At 43.0% G+C, this 27,330-nt stretch overlaps 1 protein-coding gene across 1 annotated transcript; it reads left to right on the plus strand.

Moving 5' to 3' along the window:
- The first annotated feature begins 5,018 nt into the window (after positions 1-5,018).
- UBASH3A (ubiquitin associated and SH3 domain containing A) lies at positions 5,019-27,330 on the plus strand. The gene is made up of 14 exons (XM_068425450.1): positions 5,019-5,131; positions 8,562-8,615; positions 10,253-10,439; positions 12,755-12,953; positions 13,672-13,841; positions 14,733-14,941; positions 15,792-15,918; positions 17,874-17,982; positions 19,397-19,519; positions 20,321-20,413; positions 21,481-21,625; positions 24,966-25,072; positions 26,181-26,287; positions 27,193-27,330. Exons 1-14 carry the CDS (start codon positions 5,019-5,021, stop codon positions 27,328-27,330), a joined length of 1,881 nt encoding a protein of 626 aa, XP_068281551.1.

Below are 27,330 nucleotides of genomic sequence, written 5' to 3' on the forward strand. Positions count from 1 at the left end.
CTGGGCACTGTGATTGGGACAACAGAAATCCTGGGACAAGGCTGGAGGCCACATAGCACTGCCTCGTGCATAGGGTAGATAAGTCCCATGTGCGACACATTCCCCCAGAGCTAGGGTAACAGAGGCACAGAAACAAGTAAGAGGAGCCTAAAGATTCAAACAGGAACAGGGATATTGGAAAAAGACAGGACTAGCTAGTAAATAGGTGTTCAAGACAAGAAGAAGGAAAATCACTGGTCCTTTTGGACTTGGAAGCAGTGTTAACTGAAAATGATAGAAAGTTCAATTTGAAAAAAAAACAGGACCCCCAAACTAGTCTTGAAAAATGTGGGAGAAGGTGATCTGTTCAAAGTTTTGCTATAAAGACAAGGAGAGAACTGAGCAATGGCTCAAGGCTGAGTTTTGAGTTTTCAAGGAAAAAAGATGCATCTAAACTTAAAATATACAGTAGTAGTAACTGCTGAATACATTTCATGTATTCACCAACCACCTCCATAGCTGACCTCAGCTTAGAGGTATTGCTAATCTGGAAGACAACAACAGATTCCACTGACAATAATAAACAGTTCACTTGTTTCAAATGTATTCTGATATACAAAAGGCAAACTATGGGAAAACAGCTCACAGAATTCAGTCATGGGTACACACAGAAAGTGGGAGAACCTTGTCTTCAATTTTAATTCATGCAGCTCTTCACACCCTCATCCTTCAAGCTTTAAATTTGAGATTGGCAGACACTTACAATCAGTCAAGGATGAGGAGTGTCTCCCAGTGTTTATAGACTCACAAGTAAATCGCAGCCTACCCAGACTCTCTCAGCAGCAGCTGAGTAACTGGTTTTGGCAATGGAGTTGGTGTCTGGTATGCCAAAAATCTTAGGCAGCTGTAGTAGCTAATGGACTAGAAAATTAAATTGCTCTATCTTCATCCTTGATGCTCAGCCTGCCTCTGTTGAAGTTAATGGTTATTTTTGCCATGAAACCTATGGGAAGTAGCAGACATGCATGCTATTCCGCCAAGGCTGCTGTATTGTATATTCAGTTTTTTAATGGACCAGTTTCCAGGTTGGTAAAATTTCAAATAAGCCATTCAAATATCTGTCTGAAAAGCATGGGCAAATATTTGCTATGTGGCTGAAGTGTGTGAATAATCTGGCTGTGAAAAATGCTTATGTATGCAAGCCGACACAAGATGTCATCACCTGTTAATATGCTGGCAAACCTCACGGCTGAGGGAGCGAGGTTGTGTTTCATCTTCTAAGTGATTGCTTTCTCTGACTGAGTGAGCAAGCATAGTTTTGCAAGGCTAAATATCCACATTAGTCATTTAGTTTACAAAGGTCAAAAAGCTGTGCGGTATGCTTACCAGATCCATCCGCACTGGGGTCCACTTTTGCTTGTGGTATGAAGAAAAATCTTTTGAAGGAAAACTGAATTTCTGGTACTGTCGGTTCATCTTCTGTAATAGAGATGATTTCAAGACTTCCAGTAGTGGGGTTTGTCTCTTGTACCTGACTCGACAGGAGAAAAAAGAAAAAAAAAAAAGATAATTAACTTGTAAAATATTATCATAGAATCATAGAATGATTTGGGTTGTAAGGGACCTTTTAAAGGTCATCTAGTTAAACCCTGCAATGAGCAGGAACAACTTCAAGTAGATCAGGTTGCTCAGAGACTTGTCCAGCCTGACCTTGATGTTTCCAGGGTTGGGACACCTACCACCTCTCTGGGCAACCTGTTCCAGTGTTTCACCACCCTCATTGTAAAACATTTCTTCCTTGTGTCTAGTCTGAACCTACCCCCTTTTAGTTTAAAACCATTACCCCTTGTCCTATCACAACAGGCCCTGCTAAAAAGTCTTTCCCCATCTTTCTCATAGGCCTTCTTTAAGTACTGAAAGGCTGCAATAAAGTTTCCCCAGAGTCTTCTCTTCTCCAGGTTGTACAACCCCAACTCTCTCAGCCTTTCTAGGAGAGGTGTTCCAGCCCTCTGATCATTTTTGTGGCCCACTCCAACAGGTCCATATCTTTCCTGTGCTGAGGCCTCCAGAGCTGGATGCAGTACATTAAGTTATGTAGTTAATGATCATGAGAAGAGCCCTTATAATTAATTTACCAGCAGAGTACTGAAGTTAAGTTTTGTTCAAATTTGTCTAAGCACTGTAGCTACTTTTAGTAACTCACACTGGGGGTGTGAATCCATTCCCTGCTCTTTAATTGCAATAGGAAACAAGAGAAAGACTAAAAAATGTACGACACCTGCACAGCACCTGACAGGATCCTCATGCAGGGGCCCACTGAATTTTACTCCAGAAAACCTTTGATCACTTTCTACACAGTGAAAAACAATTAAAACAGGCTACACTAGAATTCAGCGTAAATAGATTTGAAATGCTAATTTCTGACTCTGGTTCTGCACACTGTTACTGGCAAAAAGAATCAGATTTTTGAACTCACAGTGGTGTGAAATAGGTCCAGGTTTGTTAAAGACAGTGGAGCCGCTAAGCTGTAAAAGCGGCATAAGTGTTTGCAGAGTCAGTCCCAGAAAATGCTTACAATGATACCTTTTAGGCAAAGAATTCATGTTTTGTCTCTGACACTATATCTTTAAGTCACCTGGAATATCTTTTCACCTTTCAGCAAAGAACTGAAATAAGGTTTCTACTCTTTCATTTGATAATATTTCATGTACGTTTCAATGAACATAAATTAAATTTTATATAGAATCTGCTAGCTTTAAGGTAAAGGACAGCTTGCTGTGCATGATTTTCAAATATTAAAAAAAAGCCTTCTAACTGGTGCGTAAGTGGTCCACCAAGAAACAAAACAGCATTGTGAAGTATACTACATGAAAGCTAAACACTGATCTGTTGTTTATTTAGAGGATATTACATGCTCCCAAAGCTTCACTCACCTCTTCCTGAGAAGTCATAGTTAAAAGCAAAACTGTTTTCTTTCTTCATTATCAAAAGAAACCAAAAGGAAATTCTGAGGTTGCTAAGCCAGTCTGCTCTGGAAAGGTTCTCACTGAGGTGCCCATGGCTGCCCGTTCACTCATCTGTTGCATACGGCATTACGGCAGCAGCCTGTGTAATTCAACCTGGTGAGGGGTATCAGGTAGCCCCAGATGACATGGCTACAGGAAGGGGAAGATAAAAATTCAGCACACTTTTTAATTAGCCTAAGAGCACCAGGTAATATTGTAGTATTTGCAAACCTTTCTGTAACCCCTCAGCAAAGGAGCACCACAAACTGCACAGGCTGGCGCTTGCTCATCTTTTATCAAAACTCGTGCAGCTGAGGAGTCTGCTGATAGCTGTGGGTGGCAGAAGGCAGAAGCCCCAGGTGCTTCATCTCTTAGGCACACAAGGCCGATAGGCTCACCTTGCTCTTCCTTCACTTCGTTTAGCCTTTGCTGTGTGCTTGCAGCAAAGAGCACGCTTAAAGAGGGTTTTTGAAACAGATTCATGTTTTAGTTATGGATAACTTAAAATTAAATATTGCACAATATTTTGGAAGTACTTTGCAAGTGGTACCTCATGTTTCTTGAAGTATCAACTCATTTGTACTCTGGGATTTAGCAAATGAAAATGTATGCTGCACTTCATCAAATGCTCAAGAGTAGTAATAATTTGGCTTGGTTTTTTTGTCACTAAAAGGAGAGATTGATGACAAAGGGGAGGGTGGAAGGAAGAAGGAGGAGGAGACATGAAGCAAAAAGCCACGGCAGTGTAAGTGAAACAAGGCTCCTGAGAGGCCAGGGAAGAAATGAAGGGTTTCCATGACAAAACCCATGTCCCTGGAACATGGCTGCAATGAGGGAAGCTGTTCCGTCCCTTTGGTGTGCACAATGGAAACTGGCACTTCCAAAGGAGAGGTCGCCATATCACCATCCTGTTAACAGTTTACATCTAGGCCATGAGATCGAGGGTTCTTCATCATCTCTTATGCCACATTTTCATCAGCCTTCCCTGGAAATAGGAAACACAGGGGGACATAAGGAAAAAAAAAAAAGCAGACAAGGATGTATAAAGAAAGCTGCACTTCCTGAGTTGCTCACAGTGCTCTGATGTTCAGAGACAAATGGTTGGAGAAGCAGCCCAAACTGGCCAGATGCCCCAAGGGGAATATCAGCCAAGGAGGAAAAAGTGAGGGTTCATTTCAGGAGACCAGCAACTCAGGCAATGCTTTCAATCCACAGGGTGAGATGTCCTGTCCTCCCCAGGAAGCGGTGATACCTTCAATGAGGACAGCCTAGGCCAGAGAAAATTGTCTCCAACCATTTCACCTGCTCTGGCCATGCTGGAAACCCTGGGGACCAGCCAGCACAGCTCTGAAAAGACTCCAGTGGTGGAACTGGCACCACTGGAAAGGACAGGCTTCTCCCTGCTGCCATCCTGAGCTGCTCCAAGCCCAGCCTCAGGGCTTGATGTCTAGATGAGACATTGAGTTTGACCTTGCACAATTGTCTGGCTCATAGCCTTTGGCTGAGAAGAGAAATGCAGGAGCCATGTACGACAGGGATGGGAGGACATGAAAACTGAGCCCAAAATGAAAGAATTTGGCCTACAGACTAACTTTTTACATGCTGCAGGACATCCCTGCTTGCCTTCCCCATGCTGCAGTAGCAGCTCAGGTAGATTTCTTGGCATTTGGAAGACAATTTAAATTGAAAGGCTAAAAGATCCCATTTCAGACCCTTCAGTAAGTCCACCCTGCCTGTGGTGTTTACCTGTGGACTACTAGTCTTGCTCTGCTGGGGTGAATGGGAAAAGCCTGCAGATATCTTTTGCTTTTTTAGCCACCCTAAAACAAAAATTCAGAGATGCAGACGCTACGAAAACAGGATGTCAGCTTTTGTCAGAAAAGATCACAAGAGGTTTGAGGGTTTTTTTAATTCTAGCTGCCTCTTTCTCTTTCTTTCTCTCTCATTTCCTTACTCCCTCCCTCCCTCGCACCCTCCTCCCACCTTCCAGTTTCTGTCAGCACTCAGCAGACAGCCAGGGAAAGAGCGGAGGAGATGGCGGTGGCTGAGACACAGCTGTACGCAAAGGTGTCCAACAAGCACAGGAGCAAGAGCACCTCTGTGCTCCTTGAGTCCCTCCTTGCCAAAGGATTCCCGGCTCATATCGCGTGAGTAAAGTGTTCAGTTGCCTTTGCACAGTAAGAGGTATTTAAGAAATAAGAGGTATTTCTCATAAGATCCTGACAGCAGGCAGCTTGTTTTATTCATCAAGAGAGCGTGCTGCTTCCTGTGGGCGATGTCCCTATACAGGGATCAGACCTGTCTTGCTTTGAATTTCTTGTAGAGCAGTGTGTATTGCTCACATTGCAAAAACAACCTTCTCTGTATCTATTTTTATAAATACTGTGTATATCTGAAGACACACGCCCTTCCACATCTTCAGGTTGAGAGGTTTCACAGTGAGTTAAGAAGTTGATGTCCATAGTTTGTTCTTGGGATATATCCGCTTTCATTTTTTCTGCTTATGACTCTTATTGTAAAGGAATTAAATGTGGATGTAACTTCTGCCCAAAGTTTTTTCAGCCCTCGCAAAGATATCCTGCTGGATTTTGTCACTGGAAACTGTTTTAAAAGAGTAAGCTTTCCTTAACAAGATGCCACATAAGTCTGTCAATTTTTCTTCCTGTGTTGAATCAGGATCTTGCTCCAAAAGCATGTCCTACCTGGAAAATGTAATAGTAAAGAATGAGGCACTATTCTTGGCAACCCCAATGGATGAGAGATTAACTGGTGGCAGCTAACCAAGTTAATAAAAAAGAAACATGGTGGTCACTCCTCCCCCAAACATCACTCTGGTTGGACAGGGAAGTTTTGGGGAGGATTTTCCAACTTCTGAAGGACAAGTATGGACACTTTGGTTTGAACTGTTCAAAAAATGAATCTTTTTCTTTAAATGTCAAAGCACCCCTCATAAAAATATTTTATAAAGGAGAGCAATAACTCTTCCTTTTGACTGAAAGTTAAACAAGTTGAAAAGCCTCCATTCGTAAGTGCTGTGTTGCTTTTTTAGGAACAGCTATGTTTAGTGGATCAACTTTACACAGGACAGGCACAGCTTACAAGGAAACTGTGGGTCCTTGTTCCCAATTATGCACAGTGGAATTTTAGCTGTGCAGCTGAAAACCTGGCTCATCATTTTTCTAGTAATACTATAAGTTGGATCACCCCAAGTAATGGCTATTTTTCATTTTTTTGGTCCTATTTGTGATGTTCTTCAAATCCCCTTCGAAACACTTTCTGCTGTTACTGAGATGGCTTTGTGCTTCCCAGGTCAAAATCAAGAAGCAGTGGCAAAAGTACTATGCAAATTGACACAAAATGACAAAATGTCCAAAAGCACTTTATTTTTTAATTTATTTGCTTTTATTGACTTTAAGACCTTCAAAATTTTGATTGCATTTTTATAAAACCTTTTAGCTGTCTCTGTAGTTCCTGGATTGAACCGTAAATGAAAGTACTGAAAAGTTGTTCTTTTGAGATGTCCTGGCCCGAGAAAAGCAAGGCTGGGTGGAAATACTACAGAATCTTTCATATGCAGAAGCAGCCTGCCAAAGCAACATTCCCCCAAAGAAAAAAAAAACAAATATATGAGGATCAAGCCTAGCATCAGATCAACAATATGGGCCACAGAACTGAACTGTGTCAGCAGTTTCTTCTTTAGGGAAGAGCCAGATTAATCTCGCTGCAAAGACATTTTTAATACAGATTTTCAATGGTTTATTCCTACTCTCTAAGAGAAATTGGTATATACAGAATTTATTCTATGCATTATCTTTCAGTCTTCACTGATCATCTTGGAAGCATAGGATGTCTAGTCACAGCCTAATGCTCTCCTGATGCTAAGGGCTCTACCAACCCTACAGGAAAGCATCCTACAGCCAACGTGTGCGATGAGACAAAAGGTGGGAACAGGCACAGACAGGAGCACAAGGGAGCAAGGAGATAGTACTGAACAGCATGACAGTCTATGGTCTCAGGTCTCGTTTGTCTTATTACATTTATCATTTTGCAGACCCTATGGTAAAGGAAAGCTGAAGTCAAGCTCCATTTGGCTTCAGGGCTGTTTGCACAGAGCTCCTCTCTGAGTGGGAGGAGCAGCATGGCATGAAGCAGTAAAACACTCACTTTGAGATGCAACAAGCGGTTGACAAAATCTGGCATCATTGGCCGAGCAGCGGCAGGCATTAACATTTCAACAGGATACAGAGGAAGGGCTGCATGGGGAGAAAGACAAAAACACAGGTTGTTCGTGTTTGATGTGATGGGGAGCGGGAGAGTCAGCAGAGGTGTGGAAAGAAAATGTGCAATATTCAGTCATAGAGGACACAGGCTAGTTTTAGACCAGCTAGCTCATGGTTTTGCATTAATTTGGCCATGGTAGTTTATTTAATTTACAGAGAAGAAAGGTAGAAGGCAAAGCTTGAGTGGAAATACTCATGTTAGCCCTCATCTATGTTGAGCACCAACTAAAGAGCCGGGAATGGTTGCACACACACATAAGTACATTTAAATGTTTTTAACAAGCCCATATGCAGTTTTTGCACTAGAGAGAAGAGAGAAGGCTAGGCGGAAGCACCAAGAATGAACCTGAGTCCTGCTGCTTAATGCACTCATTGCACTCCTGGTGCATGCTTAGGTGTCACAGGGATGGATGGAGGATAAAAATGTGAGGAGACTAAATGAATCAATGCCCTCAGGACCCAGTCACCAGAAAGGATGGCCTCAAGAGAGAAGGAAAAAAGACGAGCAGATGCCAAGTAATTTAGCAGGTTTTCCTCCATGTCTGCTGTCTCTACTTCCCCTTCATGTCTCTTCTGAGAAGTTTTTAGGTGGGTTACAGGGCTGGAAATGGGGTTCATGGGTGCAGGTGCTACTTAAACTCTGGAATCCCTCACCTGTCACCTAGCATTTAGTCACAAAGACTTGTTCATGTGAAGCACATAATTGGCATTTTGAAAGCTCTAGTAAAAAAAGGAAATATGAATCAAATCCAATTCCAGAGAATGACAGTTGCATTAACAGAGAGAAAGATGAGACATTGTCCCTCATCTTGGACTGAACTGGTGGCTTAAATCTGGCTCTCTGCTGGCCTATGGGAGATCTGCAGTCCAGATTTTCAAATCCCAATATAAGAATGTTTTGCTTTGTTTATATGTACGGGATTGGGCCTGGCATCTTGAACTAGACCATTATCCTATGAACCGAGCAAACCCTGCTCTTACAGTGCGTGGATGGATGGCTTACCCAGTCCCAAAGAAATCCATATAGTCAAGTAGGGTTGCTAAGGAAACACCTACAGAATACAAAGGAGGACACATTGTGGGGAGGACAGGTTACCAGTCTTCAAGGAATTAAAGAGTTGCAGTGGAAAAAACTATCTGGAGGGCTTCAAGAACATTAATATTTGACAGAAATAACCTAGTTGTTAAAGGTCCCATCTGCACTGGAAAATAGACTTGGTGACCACAGTATGTCCGTTCTTTACTTTCTAGTTTTCGTTCTGTTATTCTGATGAATCCACTTCGGGTTTTTTTCTAGGCAAAAAGCTTTGGCTGCTACTGGACAAAAGACAATAGAAGATGCTGCAAAATGGTAAGTACCCGTGATTTCTAAGGAGTGTTTTTGTGTTAAACCTGGCTAAAAATCCTTGTTCAAGTGCTGATTCTGTCACTGAATTTGCAGTTAGCTGTTCCCATAAAAAAACTCTGCATCTGAGTTCTTTTTTTTTTTTAATTTTTGTTCATGCAGAGAAAGAAATAATTGTATTTGTACTTATTCTGGGAAGTGAGGTTAAATCAAAACTGGGGTAAATCAAAACTCTGAGGAGGAAAGGGCAGTCTTGGGCAGAAGCAGCTACTTTACCACAGTGACATTAGTCAATTCATAGGACCGGTAGCTCTGGGCAGACACTTCTCCTCAGATTTAAGCCTGCTGCTTATTTATGGCCATAGCTGCCAAGGTCTGCTCACTGCCTCTGCAAAGGGTTCCTGGGCTCTGAGCCAGAATTGCGGGTGTGCAGCGGGGCACGTCCAGGAAGGCTCTCAGAGGCACTCATGGGGTAAATGTCCTTCCTGCCTTGGCAAAGCACTCACACCTCATGGTGTGCACCCATGGGCAACAGGCATGGGGCCCGAGGGGGGAACCTGGACTCTCCATCCCAAAGAAAAGGAGGAATGAAACAGGGAAAATATCTGTAAACCCATGGTTGCAGTTGCAAACGCCTGCAGTAACAACATGGGATTAAATGGCAATGGCTGAAGGCAAACAGCCCGTCTTCTTCCCTTGAGAAAAAGCTCATAAAATAAGCTGAAAGGCTGATGGTCAGAGGGAGGTACCATTGGAGTCAAAATCACTTGCTAGTCTTGATCCCTACGAAGTTTTTTTCCTCTGTACCAAGACTCTCACAGAATATTCGCGTTATTCATGTGCTGGTAATTGATTTTTTTTCTTTAATTCACCTTCAGATTAAATCCAATATTTCCCTGCACTTTCTTCTGGTTTTTGTTGTGCGCTTTTTTTTTTCCCTTGGCTTGATTGCTTTGTTCTTTTTTTTTTTTTTTGTGAAAAGCCAGAGGACACATTTGAGAATGTCATGTTCTTCCCAAATAATTTTTTGTCAGGGATGCTACCACACTTTCCAACAATCACTCTCAATCCAACAGCTGCGAAGGCAACCATACAGCATGTGAAGTACAAGGTGAAGGATATCATCACATGGGATACGAGTTTCTGACTTTTGCTTGTGCATTTTCTGATTTGACTTGTTTGCTTTTATTAGGCTGAATAAAAAGGCTAGCTCTTTTTGAGTAGTATTTTTTTTAATCTTCAGTTAGTTTTCATTTTGTCATTCTTCAACTTTTTCTACTCATTGCTTCTTTTTCGTCCTCCAATTCTCTGTTTCCGGTTATGAAAAAGGGGAAAAATAACCCCAAAAACCCTAAAAAGATTTTTTTGTTGTCATTAATTTTCAGACATTGAAAGAAGTGAAGGCACATCATAATAAAATGTAAAGTACACAAAAAAAAAAAGCAGGAAAAAAAAACATTCTCCATTATTTAGTACTTCAGAGAGAAAATTTCTAAGGAGATTTTATTTTAGCTTTTCATTCGTAAGAAAATGACAACCTTGTATTTCCTTTTTCTGATCTCTACTATGGATGCCTTCAACCACAGGAAACAAGAGGGAAGTGGTGCACACACTCACTCTCTGTAATATGCTCTTGATTACAGGTTGCACTCCCACTGCAATGATCCCTCTTTGGAGGACCCAATCCCTCAGGAGTATGCTCTTTACTTGTGTCCCACCGGCCGTTTGTATAACCACCTGCAAGAGTTTTGGAAGGAGAGCAAGCGCCAGTGTGGGAAAAACAGAGCCCATGAGGTTTTTCCACACATCACTCTCTGCGATTTCTTCACGGTAAGGCACAAGAGACGTGCAAAAGTCAAATATCAACTACTGGTGAAAATGGGCCATCTGCCATTGTCTTACACCAGAACTTCTCCTTGGTGATCAAACTGACAGGACGCAGGTCCAGGAGTGCTTGCTTAATATTTGAGTGTTCAGACCCTACATAGGCACCGGGGGCTTTCTTCCCACCACCTACATTAGCTACCCACCTTAGGCCTCAGCTTACCTAAAAATTGGATGCTGATGCCAGCGGGATGCTTCAGGATAGCTGAATGACATGTTTCTAGCATCCCTCTAGAGCAACCCTGTGCAGTCCAGGCCGCACATGGACCTGCCGGCAGGAAGCGCTGCTCCCCACATGCAGCTATCGGCAGGCTTCAGAGACCCTGCCCATCACTGAATCAATCTAGGATGTTAAACCTTCCTGGCCAGGGCAGCAGTGGCTGCCTTCAGCCATCTGTGCAGCAGTGACAACATTATTGTAGGATGTAGACAACTTTGGTATTATGCCTATGGGAATCTCAGGGAAACCTCTGCCTTCCCTAGAGAGCCCCAGCCAGAAGGTCATTGCTATGGTGGCATGTCCCAGTCTTTACCCTTTCTACTGAAGCTTGGATGTTGTGAAAAAGAGAGAAGCAGAATGCACAGAGATGGAAGGAGCAAGGGGAGCCACACTGGAGTCTGTCAGTGCAATTGACTCACTTTGTGAATAATTTAACATGGAGGTTAAGCTCCTGAACTGGACTCCTGGTGGGCTGTTTTCGGGTTCTAGAGATGCTACTGTCCTCCTAGGTAGCCTTCTGAATGCTGGGTAACCCTCTAGAGAACTTCCCAGCAGAGCTGCTTCCCCTGCACAGGTGAATGTGCCAGTATCAGTAAAGACCAGCAAAGAGTCACCGGTCTGGAAAAACTCTGGAGCCACCTGGAATCCAGTTTTCGCATGTTGATGGTGCGGCACATGAACATCAGCTGCACCTGAGATGTGCTGAAACAGACATGTGCTAGAGCAGCTGGACAAAAATTATTCTGTTAATTAAACTTTTATACTAAACCATGCCACTAAGTATGGACAGTGAAAATAAGAGCATTTTGTTGTGAAATATTGAATGGTAGGTACCTTGTGGCCATTAATCACAATCATACAGAACAAAAATCATTAATTAATAATGAATGCTATGCTCTTGGAAGGTGTCAAGTTTAAAGGCCTGCCCCTGGCAGAGACAACTGAATTGCAACCCTTACCTTGCACATCTCAGCCCCGTTTCAGGTAGCATATTTCTAAGGATAAATGCACCCTCCGGTGCCATTTTCTGCTCCTTGGCTGTCATCAAGAGCTAACTTGGGTGCCTCACAGGCAGAAAGCAAGACTCACTGACCTGGCTCCCACCGCCTTTTCCCAACCCATCCCTCTCCTGTTTCCTGACTCCCCACATCTTTTGCAGCTCCCTGACTTGTTGGCCCTAGAGGAGCCTGCTTCATGGCACTTGCCCCAGTGCAGGATCCCACCGCCCCTGTCCCCCAACAGCCCAGTCTGCCTGGTGTCCCCTTGGTGCATCACTCCTCCCTGTGGCCTGAGAAATGCTCTAGAGAGAAAGATAGTCTAAGCAGGAGGAGCTCCTTTCTTCTCTTCTGCTCTTCCTCTTCAGCAGCTTGACCCAGTGTAAAGGCTAAATGAAGCAAACAGCTCTGCAGAGGAGAATAAAGCAGCGCAGAAATGGAGCATCATTAATGTTCCTGTCTTTGGCTGAATGGCATAAATTCCATCTTTGCCTCTTCACTTCTTAAATTGCTTAATTACCACTTTTCTTTGGAAGCATAGCTCTGTAGAATCCTTTAATTTGCTGTGATTAGAGCATTAAGGATAACAATGACAAAGATGCCTTATGAAATTTGCTAGGTATGTTGCTCAGCATCTGAGATCTTGAAGTTTTAGCAGGAGGTAAAGCTAAGGGCTGAAGGATAAGGATAACAGTTAACACAAATTCTTACTTAGAACTGAAGAGGGAAATCATGATCCCTGCCTCATTTCAGCCAGGTTACTGCACACCTGTCAGACGGTAAAATCTTTTGGCTCTTTCCTATCCAGGATAGATAAATCTCCTGGTGGAAGGCCCCATTTCCTATTGTAGCACCAGGATACTGTGCTGATCAAACTGCCCAGTATTACTGATTTTAATATCAGGAATTTCAGGCAAGTTTGGAAGTGTGTTGTCTTTCTCAGGAAGTCTAATGCCCATGCTGTTCTGCGGTACTGTATAACACAGGCTATGATAGTGGCTGTTGAGCTGGTGAGTAAAGCCTGCTTCTCCTCTGTTTTCTTTCAGTGTGAGGACCAGAAAGTGGAATTATTGTATGACACCTTAAAGCGAGTCGGTGACAACTTTTCACAGTGCTTTCCGCCATCTATTTCCCTATCACTACATTCATCCACCAGCTACCTTGGCTTCTTCATTGGTGACAGTCATGCAAATATCCTCAAAGAGTTTGCTCTGGCGTTCTCATCAGAGGCTTCAGCCCTGGCAGGTAGGACCAACATTAGAGGGAAAATGGGTGGGTTGTAGCACACATACTTAGGCATGGTACTGAAAACATCTCCTGTGTCTCTAGGGGAGCTTAGCTGTTGTTTTACCACCAGCAAGCACCCTTTCCTCCTACAGATTTGAAAACAATGTGGCTAGGGGAGCATGTTTTAGACTTCGAGGACACAGTGCTTTTGCCTAGAAGCTGAAATGGTTGGCTGTGTAACTTGATAGGCCGTCGACTGGGATATCCAAGATGGGCAGGGATATAATACTCCCTGTTCCCAGACCTTCATCCCCATGGTGCTATGGCGCAGCCTGATGGCCTGACTGCATCCTTGAGAAACAGGTCCTAATCCCCACTCCAGTGACATCCAAGGGAAACTGCATCACCAGTGGAGACTGAAGGGACCCAGCACCGGCATAGCTTTGTCTGGGAGAAACAAGTTCAATACATCTCAGACTGGGAGAGGAATTCACACCCTGTTAATTTTTTTTCTCCCAGTTGAAGCCAGGGGGTAAATCCAGTCCAGATTTGCGAATTATTTTGGCATGATTAAAACCATGACATTCTGCAAAACCATTACAGCAAAACTATGATCTACTCTGCTACTAATTACTATGATATTTCCTGCATCATGCAAAACATGTAGGATAAAACAAGAAGAAGAGCTTTAAATGACCTTTGCTTCTATGTTGTGACATGACTGTTTCACTCCTAGATTGCCATGTGAAGCCCTGCCTAAAGCAGTTCCACCTTACCTTGGCTCACAAGTTTTATCCTCACCATCAGAAGACTTTGGAACAATTGGCCAAATTCATTAACCCAGGGGAGACCTGCCAGTGGGTAGCTGCTCTCTACTCACGGGACATGCGTTTTGTGCATTACCAGGTACTGTCATCAGATTTATGTAATTTCCTGAGCCCGCAGTCAGACTCTTTGCTACAGAGATTTTGCCTTTTTTTCATGAAGAAAATCAGTGCGTGCACAGTACAGTGTTTCAAACAACATAGTTGTTTCAAGTACCTCTTTTGGATGAAAAACTGTACTCATGAATCAGTAGAAGATACTTGTATGGTAGGTTGCTTGACCTGCATGTCAGCAAGGTCTAATTCCAAACTCCAGCAGAAAAAACTAATCTTACCATGACATGAGAAAATAAAAGAGACAGGAAATGATGATCCTTGAATATTTGCTAGGATTTGTCAGATCATAGCTTTGCAGTAAAATTCTGTTCAGCAAAATTAGATTTCTTGATTGTTCTAGCCATCATGAAAGCTGCACATATTTAAGTATCAGTGAGCAGGGCACAGTCCTCGCTGATGATTTTCTGCTTAACAGTCTCTTAGTTAAAATCAGTCAACATTTTTCCAGCTTTCATTTCTAAATTTAAATTATGGAATTATCAACACTTTTTCTCAAATTAGTATATCGCTTTGTCACAAGTCTCATATTGGATTTTGGTCACACTCAGGAGAGCTGCAAATAATCACAAAAATAGCTGATAATGCTTTTGCTATTCTTGCTTTCAAATAAGTCTGTACTAGTCACAGGAAAAAAGTATTTTTATGAAAACCAAGTGCCTATTTTTACACATACTGCAAATGCAGTAGTGTCTTCTTTTTTCTCTGCCAAAGTGCCACTAAAAAGCACGTTGCAGAGTGGAAAATAACACTGGTTGCTGTGTCCGGTGTGAGTTGAACAAGCATCCCCTGAACCGCCACAGCACATGCAGCAGTGGGCTCTGGGCAGCAGCCTGACCCTTCTGTGTGTTCCCCCCAGACGCTGAGGGCCCTCTTCCAATACAAGCCCCAGAACATAGATGAACTCATGATCAACACCGGGGACTTCATCTATGTTGACCCAACGCAGCAGTCTGACGTGAGCGAAGGCTGGGTGATTGGGACCTCGCATAGGACCGGCTGCAGGGGTTTTCTTCCTGAAAACTACACTGAGAGGGCCAACGAGTCAGACACGTGGGTTAAGCACAGGTAAGTTGGGGTTTCATGGGTGTTGCTCTATGTCAGCCGCTTTTCCTGCTGGGGAATCGTGGCAGTGTTCCTCCTCGCCGTGAGCTGCAGGCTGTCAGGCGGGAGCTGGAGGCGGTGTGGGGAGAGGAGAGAGGGGTCCTGGGGATCTGGGTGGGATACTGAGACTTCTGGAAGAAAAGACATAGGGGACACACCCACAGACACACAGAGTTCATTAGTTCAGCCTCTCAAGTGATGACCTCTGTTTGCTCTTGAACAACCTGAACATGCTAATGAATTTTAGAAGACCACATTCCGCTGGGCAGGCTGAGCCTTCAGCCTGGCTCACTGCTTGCTTCTTTCTTCTTTTTTCTCTTTTCAAGAGCTTTCAAATTTAACTTGAAATGAAACCACACAAAGGTTACTCCACCACCTTGAGCCATCCTCTTCTTGTTGATTTACCCTGTATCAGCAGGCATCTGCCTGGCTTCCTGCACTTTGCTCTGCAGCTGACAGCACGGCTGATGCTACTTGTAGATTAGAGCTGATTTTTCTAAGCAGGGAGGTGTAGGTGCATTTCTTGCTGAGTCCTCAGAGACAGAGAGGAGGCAACGAGGTAGTATTTCCTGTTTGAAGATCACACTTTAGCAGGGTTACACCCAATATATGCCATCAGTTCATATTATTTTAGCCTCATTTTTACTGGGCAGATTCTAAATCAAGAACAAAGTGATGAAGTGGATTGCAAGTGTGCAAAAAGTATTGAATGGAATATGAATCCTGACTTACACGTGTCTGTAGACAACATTATGACTTAAAAATCCCTTATATTTGTGTGTGTGTTTTGCTTCTGCTTTTTTTTCCCCTGTAGGGAATATGTTTTTGTAACAACTTCAAGATTCTTCACCCAATCTGAAAACAAACCTAATATAAAGCTCAATGGAGAAGTCCATAATCCCTGTATGTCAAGGAGCGTAACCAATGTACTTTCTCTTCAGGTAATTGTTTTTTTCCATTTCTTGTCTTGGCATGTGCTTGTGCAGATATACTATTAATTAAAATCTTTTAGTAAATTTAGTAGTATCTTCCCTTTTCTCCCTCACTTTTTCGTGTTATGTTCTAATGCACATAAATATGTGTATATACACACACACTCATATGCTCATACTGTATGGTATAATATCTCATAAATATTTTGTAATGTATTTGAGGCATATTACTCTTGCCTTCTTTCATAAAACTCTTCTTTCCTGTCATAATAGCACAACACATGAGTTCTCTGCTCAGGTTTCTCTGTGCACAGGCTTACTGGGCAAGATATGCAGAGGTATGGCAACAAGTCTGACAGGTGAGATGCAGGCACAACTTCCCCTGATGTTCATATGGGTTCATAGCAGAGTAACTAGAGCAGAATTAGGCTCATTGTTCATTGTTACTTTTATGTCCAGATTCTATGGATGTCACCTTGGTGGTTTACGTGGTCTCAGATCTTAGCACATTTAAATGTTTCATCTTCTTTTGTATTTTTAGATATATAATGCAAATAACTGCATAGAACTGCAGCAAGAGAACAGCTAGCTGGAAAGGTTAGCAGCACTGATGGGATTACATTTTTGTCCCAGTTTCAAAATCAACATGTATCAATTTTTTTCCTGGGTTTTCCTCTGGTCTTCTGGTAGGAAGACAAAATAAATAAGGACTGTGTTTTTTTTTACCTACAGCACATTTGCACCTGCACTGCCTTATTGGCTCTGTCAGGGATGCCAAGACAGCTCTTTCCAGCACACAGACAGGCTGCAGAAACTGCTTTGGGCTTGCGGGCCCCACGACCTCTCTTCTCTCTGTGCTGGGGGATAACCCCAGGTTCATTTGTGTTAATATCAGAGAAACTTGAAGGCACCTTGAGGGAACTTCCATCCTGGGGCCTCCCAGGATGCTGTGTGTGTTCAACTGTAAGACAGAAACTTCTGCACAAGTCACATGTCCTTCCACTGGCTCTTGGTTGCTATTGGCCTCTCTCATCTAGCTCAAATCTGTGGCAGAGACACAGCTTGGCCTAAGGAACAAGTTTTTGCAGATGTGCACATCTCCAGTCTAAGAGTTTCCCCGGCCTCTGGGTTCCTCCTAAGCAGAAGAGCAAGACCACAAAACCTTAGTTTTAAACTCTGATCTTGTGGCAGTTGATTCATGTTTCATGGCAGAAATGCAATAGTGTTTAGCAGAATATATTAATATAAATCTCATACCACTTCTTAAGAATTTCTTTCTCTGCTGCTGACCTCAGTGCTGCAGCAGTAATGCTGTGATGGGTAACTGTTGAAAAAGTTTTAAAGCCTTTGACCTGTTCCTCCTTATCTTCTCATCTGTATTTAACATGCATTGTATACTAACCCCAAACTACTTAGAACTTATTTGTAATTCCATGCGATATGAGTAAAAAAGTGGCCTCAGAGGAGATCTGGGTTCACTGTTGACTTGGCCACACAGTTATGAAAAGTGTAAAAGTAGTGTTTTCATTAGGAAAAGAAGGATGAGCTTGGTGTTAGTCCTGATGTAGAAAAGAACATTACCACTTAAATATTAGCTAGTTTTTTTAAATATTAGCTCTTTTGTTTATACCAACCATATGATATGTATTAAAATCATAATTCCTTCCCATGCTAGAATTAAAAGGTCTGTTATCAGCACTACCTTTCACTAGTGCAAACACAGAGTTAAAACCTAATCTGTAGCTCATGAAGATCAGAGATCTCTCTTCAGTGAAGAGCCAGTCAGGCTTACTATTGTCCTAAAGATAGGCATCTATTATAGCAGCTCCTTTCTCTCCCGCTCCATGCTTGTTATCAGCCTCCCAGGATAGGTCTGCTGTTCCTTCTTCCATCAGGCAACCAGGAATCCAGAGTTTTCGTGCAGGTTATATATGATATCGTAATGAAAAACCCTTTTCACACAGCTGTCTCAGAATGCCACCCTGCGAAGAGGCGTGCTGGTGATGCGCCATGGGGAAAGAGTTGATCAGGTCTTTGGCAAATCTTGGCTTCAACAGTGCTTGACTGCAGATGGTGAGTAAGATAATGGAACAATCTTAGCAAATCAGAACCAAAACCAATTAAACCCAGTAATGATTAACTCCAGAGATTCAGTCTCGTACATGTAAATGTAAACACTGACACAAAAGAGTGAGTAACATTGCAAGGCAGGTACAGCACTGCTTTGACCTGCAGGTAACCAGTATTTCATAATGTCCTAAGGTCCTTCCTGTTTATGTTGGATAAACTCTGCAGAACAAGCAAAGCTCTTGTGATACTGACAGATGAATGCCTCACTGACAGATGTACAAAACACAGATCTCTACTGCTTGTTACACAAGGTGGTGGTTGTCAGACTCCTCCACCTTTCCGTGCTTGAGTCAGAACCATGGTCTGTTGATCTGAGTCACAGTACGTCACTAGTCAAACCTGGGGAAGAAGAGCAAAAGCAAACCATGGTGGAAATGATATGTCAGCACTGACCTAAATTAAAAGCTGAATTTCTTGGCCCTCTCTCTCAAAAAAAAAAGTACTTTTTGAGGTGAAGAAAACTGACCCAGAGCAGGGAAAAGAGGAAGGAAGGAACAAGAATGTGGGAGTTCAGAAGGAAGAGCTTTATGCTGAAAGTCACCTTTGTTATGCTGGAGATCTTCTATATTAAGCATGTGAAATTCACACTAGATAATGAGGGTGGTACCTTCTGGCTGTATAATCCATTCATTGGTTTCATTTTTCTTCAGTGGAAATATTGGGTTTTGTCATTTTGGCAATGGTAAAAGAATATCGATACGGAGAGGATTTTTGTTTCATTTGAGCCCCACAAAGCTGAATCCTCATGACTTCTTGTCCTGTCTTTCCTCCCCCCATTTGCTCCTTCAGAGCTTGCAGAAGAGGTGCTGTTTTGTTAGGACAGGTGATTTCCCCAGACAGTGTTGTGACCTTAAAACATGATCTCTTTAAGGTAACACCAGTCACTGGGTTTGTTTCATCAGTGAGACACTGACTATGTCTGTAGTACTAAAATAATCCTGTAGGCATCTGAGTTCAGGCACTGCCCCATGAACCCTCAAACTGCTTAGTTATTAGCTGTCTCCTCAGCATGGTCTCAGCTGATGGCAGCTCCCCCTCACCTACACGGTTTCCAGGCGAGGTTTGGGAAGAGCACAGACCATAGTCCGTCCCCAGTGGACAGACAGTGTGTGTGTTTGAGGTGGAGGGAAGAAACACTATCTCCTTGTGCAGATGCCCTGCTTCATAACTTGCCATCGTAGACAGAGAATGGGCCTCGACTTGTTTCATTTGCCAGTCGAGATGTCACTCTGGGCTGAGTTTTCAGAACCAGCCATCCAACCATTCCAAAGAAACAAAGCCATTATAACAAAATGCCACCTGTGCATTCAGCTGCGGCCTCCCATGTGCCATGGCAAAATGTCCCACCTCATTTCAGGAAAATACTACAGAGCAGATCTGAACTTCCCTTCCACCCTGCCGAAGCGGAAAGACAGCATGAAGCATTTTGAATATGATCCTCCTTTATCTTGCTGTGGTATTTTCCAGTCAAGGCTTATAGGTAAGCTGAATAACATCCTACTGCAAATGTAAGGGTTTGGGAAGCAGGCTTTCATCATCTGCAAAGGCTCATACTGGCTTTGCAGTAGAAAAACTTCCTAGCAGCACTCATTGTGGTAACACTTCTCTATGGGCAGCCACTGCAAGGTCTTGTTAAATAGTAAAATAGAAAGCAGGGCTGGTGCTCGTCTTTAAGACCCATTCTGCCAGTTCCTGGAAAATAAAATTAAAATAAAGAAGCTGCAACACTACCTGTTCCCTGCTGCTTGTCTGCAGGGGACTAATGGCTTATGCAGTTGTCACTAATGGGCCGTGAGGAGTGAAGGGGCTGGCCAGAGGAAGCAGCTTCATGGTCAGCAGTGTGGTCACCTCATCACAGGTATCTGACTGCTGGGTGGTATGGGTTAGTCTGACCCAGTTCACTCACAAGATGAAGTTGTTGCTGCTCCCTGAGCAAGCACTCCTGACTGCGACAATGCAAGTCCGGTGCAAGTGCTTGTTTCTGATGATTCAAATATATGGAGAGAGCCAAATGCCTAACTGCTGTTTGCAGATTTGAAGTGAATCTTCCATAATTATCTTTCCAACACTCATTTTAAACTTGCTGTTGCCACCAGAATGAGCTTTTTAGTGAGCTCAGTCAGCCGATAGCGTGAAAAAAATGAATAGAAAGGGACTGTCAATGTATCCCGTGTCAATGAAACCGAAAAGCTCCAAGCTGTTTTTGCAGAAGGTATTATGTAGTAGTTTCTCATCTGTCATGATTTGTAAAACAGCAACTCACTTTGCTGTTCACATCCAGGGGAAGCTCTGCTGGACCAGGAGGTGACAGTCAGCTACGTGTACTCCTCACCTGCACTCCACTGCGTACAGACAGCTCAACACGTACTGCAGGGTAAGGCAGCAAAACTGGCCAGGTGCTTTTGCCTCGGTGAAAATGTCTTTGTCAAACTTCTGTGAAGTCTCTGAGATGAGTAATTAAGAAGATGTACAACTTTGTGGTTATTGTTTTGTTATATTTAAGCAGGGAAGACAAGGTGGTTTTGTCTAGCTGGTAATATAAGCAGTAATAAACCTGTTGCCATGTGTATGGTCTGGAGAGTACTATCCCATCAACTCTAGTCCTTGCTAGTTAAAATGGAATCTAATGTTAGACGAACAGAGGCGTTCCGTGTCAGGTTGAATTCAACATTAGTAGCTGCTCATCAAATCACCATTGCCACCTCTTCGAGAAAATATTCTGAGCCAAAAAGCAAGTGTTTCCAGTGCTCTGAATGATATGTATGTGCATCAGGGAAGACAGCATTCTCCTGAAGGCATTTGCCTTTGCAAGACAAACTATTTTAATTCCTTCATATTGCAGAACCTCTTTCCCTCTTCTCTCCCCCTCCCTCTCCCTCCCTTCTTTTTTCCTCTCCTATCCCTTCCGACAGGTCTGTCAGAGGTTCACAGTTCATTACCATGTTTACATCAGAATGACGATGGGAGTGCATTTCTTCTGGGAACTAGTGCTGCTCAGTAACTTCTCTTGAGAATAATCAATAAAATAATGTGTCTTTTGAGAAGAGAATTCAATTTCTAACACTGTAGGACAATTTATTGCCCTACCGAGGACCACTGGGAAAAATGCTATATAAAAATGGTAAAAATATTTCCTGTCTAAAGTTTATTCAGGTTGCAACATTACTGACATCTTTTCTTCTACTCTCTCCAGTACCTTGCAGATCATCACAAGAGAGCTCCAGAAATAATAATAATAATGTAAGAATTCGTAGCACCTTAACGTTAGTCAGACAGGAATATAATGTTGGCTTCATCTAATCAACACGATCCTCTTTGGTTTGACAATAAGTAATTCTTTTTCATTAATGAAAACATTACAGAGAAGAAGGTAGAATGTACAGCACAAATGTAAAACTTTAAGTGGACCTTTCTCTTAATAAATATTTCTTGTTCTTGCAGGGCTTAATTTAGACCAAAAAGTTAAAATCAGGGTGGAACCAGGACTGTTTGAATGGACCAAGTGGGAAGCAAGCAGAGTAATTCCTAACTTCATGACTGTGACAGAACTGGCAGAGGCCTTTTACAAAATAGACACAAGTTACAGGTAATTGCTCTACATCTAGCTGTTAAAGCTCTATTTTTTTTTCCCTGAGGTATCTCTTTATCTTTTTAGTTGTCATAAACCATTATAAACACTGCAAAAAATGTGTGGCTCTGATCAAATTCAAGTCTGCATAATCTGTTCCCAAAATATGGTATGTTTTCAGCTGTCTTGTGCCAAGAGTCAACTTTCTTTGCTGCTCTGACACAGAGACACACACGCACGCTTGGGAATGTGCATGCATGTAGCACGTGGGTGCACCTGCACATGCACAAACATCTGATACTTGTGTATGGGACCAGCCCTGTTTTTGTGTTGTCTTCAAATCCACCAGCTCAGGCCCACGGTTTGTCATGCACAAGCATATCTGCATTCTAGGCATTAGTGTCAGGTACCAGGAGATTTGTTTTTACCTTTGGCTCATGTGAAGCACACTTTAGAAATGTGAATAGCCTGTTGGGTAAATAACATGCTTGTTTTCAGCGACGAAGAAATGTGACTTTAGGAAGGGTTAGTAAGCCCTTTGTTTAGGGTCTGCAGGACAGCAGCAAGAGGTCTGCCCTTTGGCAGAAGATGAGCCTGCAGTTGGGAGGTGGCAGGGAGCACAGCTCCACACCTGAAACGTCGCTGGTTTGTGTCACTGAAGCAACAGCTACAAGAGGAAGGGAAAGCAGGAGGCCATCCCCATGTACCCCAGGGCAGAGCCACACAGGGTCTGGGGAGAGAGAGGTGAGCCCAACACAAGCTAGCTGTCCTTCTGTTTTTGGGGGCAGGCAGGATAACAGCATTTCACTATAATTGAAGTTTATGCCAAGTTCAGTTGTGGCCCTCACAACTTGAGGGGGATGATGCCTTTTCTGAGTGCTTGCAAACCACAGCAGGGCAGGAAATGATTGATAACCCTCCAATTCAATCTAGCTCCTCACCTCGCTCACAAACCAGGCTGCTCTGTGTTCACAGTGCACAACCAGATCCAGGAAATTACTCAGCTAATAAAAGTGAGTGTCTCTGGGGTTTCCCACATATACAAGAAAGGGGGAAAGGAAACTTCTCATGTCTTAATGCATTTTTTACAGCCAATCAACTGTCTTCATTTGAAATTGCATGAAGGAATAAAATCTTTCATTTTTGTGGATTATAGTGCTTTCTGGTGTGTTTTACCACAAACAGACTGTTTTCCCTATTTTTCTCAATAAAAAATCACTTGCCTCAAACTTCCACAAAGAAAAGGGTGCAAATGCAGAGCAGAGGGAAGCTCAGAGGGGAAGCTCTGAAGCAGTGCTAACTATAGGGTTCAGACCCCTCACAGTTCACTCAGGTCCAGGCAAAAATAGGGTGGATGAGATATAATCTTGAACAGATTATGCTAGTTTCTTCCCATCACATGTAAGGTTCAAAGTCCTTGGGTCCCGGGGGCTGGTTTTACCATATTCATCCACTGTGAATGGCAACCTTTAACTAGGTTAAGTCTCTGATTGTTCCCTGTCAGCAGTGGACCTAACCCAAATTCTCATTTTTCCAGTGCCACTAAGAGGCAACATAGGTGGTTCTGAAACATTTGCTGCCCATGCATCGTATGCTGACATGAAATCACCTTGAGGTTCACTGCACCCAGTTGCAGATATCTAAGAATTGGGTGCCTAGGCTGTGATGGTCAGCTAGCAGCCTTCTTGTGGAAACAAAGGGACTCCCAAGACAGTGATTTTCCATCTTAGATAGCCTATGTCAGACATCTAAGACAGCATGAGTTGCCCTCTGAAGGGGCTTACTTTCTCCACTGACCTAGCTAGACACTTGAGTTGTAGACAGCCAAGGTTGGGTGTAATTAACTCTGCCTCTCTCTCCTCTCATGCTTTCATAGAAGCAGAGGGGTGGTAGACGCTCCCTGTCCCAAAGCAGGATAAACTCTGCCTTTGCCATTCCTGCTGTTAAAGACTAACAGTCACAGTGTAAGCCACTTATTTCCTTCCTCTTCGTCCTTTGCATGGAGGACAGACCCTTCCTTTCCTCTTCACAACAGCCTTTTGCAGACTGTTATCATGTCCTTCTTCAGCCTTTTCCTCTGAGCTGAACACTTCCTCCCTTGGAGCTTTCCGGACACCTGTTCACAGCTCCCCTCTGGATTTTCTATTGTTGGTCCTCATCTCACTTGTACTGTAGCACTCACAGCTGGATACAGCACTCCCACCAAGACCTTAGCCTGGGCTGAGTAATCCTGTTGCTATTTAGCCTGGAAACCACTTGAGCCAGTGCCGGGGATGCTCAGTTCTGCTGCAGGACTAGTTAATAAAAGGGTTAATAATGAAGGGACTGAGGTGACAACAGGACAACATATTAAAAAAACCCTGCAGCTCTGCCAAAAGGCAGACTAGTTTTGAGTACCTCAATCTAGGCTTCTCCGACCTAGCCAGGGTTAATATTAGCTATGATTGACAAACCAGCCTGAGCTTTTCACACGGTTTTACCACCTATTTTCTACTTCTGCAGTTTGTGCTGACATAATGTACCGAGGACTCACCTGTGAAAGTACACTGTGATACCATACCTTACTACAATATATTAATCCAGTCTTACTCCTGCCTATTCACTGAATAAGGAGACAATCAAATCAGGATGAGGGGGGAAGTTGTTTATAGAAAAAAAATTAACACCCTGTATTGTATCACAATACATGGCTAACAATATTTGTCAGCTGTAGCAGTGAGAGCCTTCCCTTCCCAGAGAAGATAAAGAGGATGGCACGAAAAATACACAAAAAATATGTGCTCAGTTACTTAGGAGTAGTGCATTGTGATTAGTGACCTTGGAAAGTTTTTTTAACGCTAGGAGTGAACATCTTTACTATCCATTTGTCCAGCTCATGCAGATATGCTTTGTTTGATGTTGATTTTGTTTTGCTTTGTTTATTAAGAAGGCTAACACTGAGATGCCAAATCTTGAAAGCATTCACACCATCAGTGTCTCACATTGGTTTGAACTCATGTCAGGATTGCTGGAGCTGGGCTGCTCTGCAAGTCTGCAGTCCATACCTGGGCAGTGCTCAAAGCACAAGCTTTTCTTAGGCATGTATCCTACTTTAAATAATCTCTACTGCAAACTACAAGTTTTATTAAAGCATGGTTTTCCCTGCATCTGGTGCTTTATGAGCTATGAGATTTAGCCATAAGATTTAGTAGAAATTACTGCGGGGGAAGCTAATGCTCCATGCAATCTGAGGTAGTATGTCAGCCAACTCGGTAGATAAACATCCTTTCAACCAAGTGCCTGGTTGTAGTCATTCAATGCTGCTAACAGTGTCCCCATATTCATTTAGATTAATGTATATTTGTGATTGTATTGTCAGGTGTAACTTCCCACTCTCTTCTCTGGTGCCATCGGAAAGTTATGAAGAATATGTAAGCAGAAGTTCTGCAGCTATAAAACAGATTATCACCACCTGCTCCAGCAAAGGTAAAGGTTTCAGATCTTTGTATATACTGTTAGACACTTTCAGTAACAGGAATAGGCAGATATTTGCCAATAGAAGCACATTTAACATGATTTGTGGTATGATACAGAGCTTAAGGTAGACTCTTAGTCCTTGCCCTGGGCTACACGAAATCAAAATACATGCAATTTATGGGATAGAAATGAAAAAGCAAAATTAAACAGAAGACAGTAAAGTACTAAATTGCAAGAGTATACTCTTTGCTTGTTCTTTCTACATCAGGATGTAGCTTAGCATGAGATAACATACTTTTCTGGAAAGCTTTTTTTTTCTCTTTTCCTAGCAAACGCTTTCTCTCATTAGCTGGCATGTCTATAACACACCAGACTTTTTTGGACCAGCACAATACACCTTGCCACATTATCAAAGAGGTCTACAAAGATGAACAGCCCCAAAAGAGCCTCATATCCAACTGCTGATGGGTAACCTGACAGTGCTGTAGCTCCCTGTTGTGGTTTAACTCCAGCCAGCAATTTAAGCCCCACACAGCCGCTCGCTCACTCCCCTCACAGTGGGATGGGGGAGGGAATCGGAAGAATAAAACTCATGGGTTGAGATAAAGATAGTTTAATAGGTAAAGCAAAAGCTGCACGCACAAGCAAAGCAGAACAAGGAATTCATTCACCACTTCCCATGGGCAGGCAGGTGTTCAGCCATCTCCAGGAAAGCAGGGCTCCATCACGTGTAACAGTGACTTGGGAAGACAAACGCCATCATTCTGAACGTCCCCCCTTCCTTCTTCTTCCCCCAGCTTTATATGCTGAGCATGATGCCATATGGTGTGGAATATCCCTTTGGTCAGTTGGGGTCAGCTGTCCCAGCTGTGTCCCCTCCCAGCTTCTTGTGCACCCCCAACCTACTCGCTGGAAGGGTGGTGTGAGAAGCAAAAGGCCTTGGCTCTGTGTAAGCACTGCTCAGTAATAACGAAAACATCTCTGCAATATCAACACCATTTTCAGCTCAAATCCAAAGCACAGCCCCATACTAGTTACTGTGAAGAAAATTAACTCTATCCCAGCCAAAACCAGAACATTCTCTTACTACTATTCTTTGCTTTCTGTGGTATATTAGGCGTCATCATCATTGTGGGCCATGGCTCTTCCTTGACATCTTTCACCCGACCTCTGATAGGGCTTCCTGCCAGAGACAGCAGCGACTTTGCCCAGGTGGTACGAAAGGTGAGAAGATATTTTTTCAGCAGGAAGCTACCTTTCTGTTTTATTATACTTTTAATAAGGAGCCTGCTTATGCAGTGAAACATGCATGTAACTGCATGCCAATACCAATGACATTAGCTTTCTCATTACAAAGGGAACGTCATGTAGTTTTAGCAAGGCGCTGGAAGTCAAGAGAAGGATTTTCTCCTGGTGAACAGTATGTGACTAGCAGCTAAGTCTTTGGAGATGTTCATCCAGCTCCCCTGGAAAGTCAATGCCAGGTAACACCTACAGACAAGAGGGACATTTGGAAACCTCTCCATCTGGAGTTAGCCTCCTTCCTTTAGAAACAGGGCTAAGAGCCTTCCCTCTCTTTCCCATGGGGTTGTGAGTGTAACCCGCAGCTACATTCAGGGAGTCACTCTTTAAGAAGCTATGTCTTTTTCGAGTCACTGTAAGTTCACAACTTTGGTGCTCAGCTACAGAATGAAGTGGAGAAGGGTTTTCTTGCCAGCTTCACAAGTGGGGCCTGTGCTTGAGATGTGATCACCAAGGTTTTTTGTTTATTTTATTTGTGTATTATCACCAGTGGCAGAATTCTTCACCCCAGTTTTCCTTACCCTACGCCTTGGTATGACAAACCAGCGAATTCAGTCCTTAGATATATTTTTACTACCACTGTCAATGCAGAAGAAGGACTGAAAACATTTTGATCATCAGATTCAAGTATGACTGTGGGGTCGTGACACAAGCTCAGCTATCACCCCACAGGCCTCCAATCTGGTTTTAGTCCATTTCTGAAGTGGTGAAGTGGCAAATTGTCCCAGTGTCTCTTCCCAGAACAGTCTCAGGGTCTTCTCTCTTCTACCTCCTTCACGTCAAAGCAATGACTCTGCTAGTAACTCTGCTGGTAAATTCTTTCCTAGATCCCTTCACTGGGCATGTGTTTCTGCGAAGAGATTAAAGAGGAGAACAAATGGCAGATGGTCAATCCACCAGTGAAGACATTAACTCATGGAGCAAATGCAGCATTTAACTGGAGAAATGGTAGCGTGGAAGATTAG

This window comes from Nyctibius grandis, chromosome 2 (assembly GCF_013368605.1).
Source record: "Nyctibius grandis isolate bNycGra1 chromosome 2, bNycGra1.pri, whole genome shotgun sequence".
Classification (NCBI taxonomy): domain Eukaryota; kingdom Metazoa; phylum Chordata; class Aves; order Nyctibiiformes; family Nyctibiidae; genus Nyctibius; species Nyctibius grandis.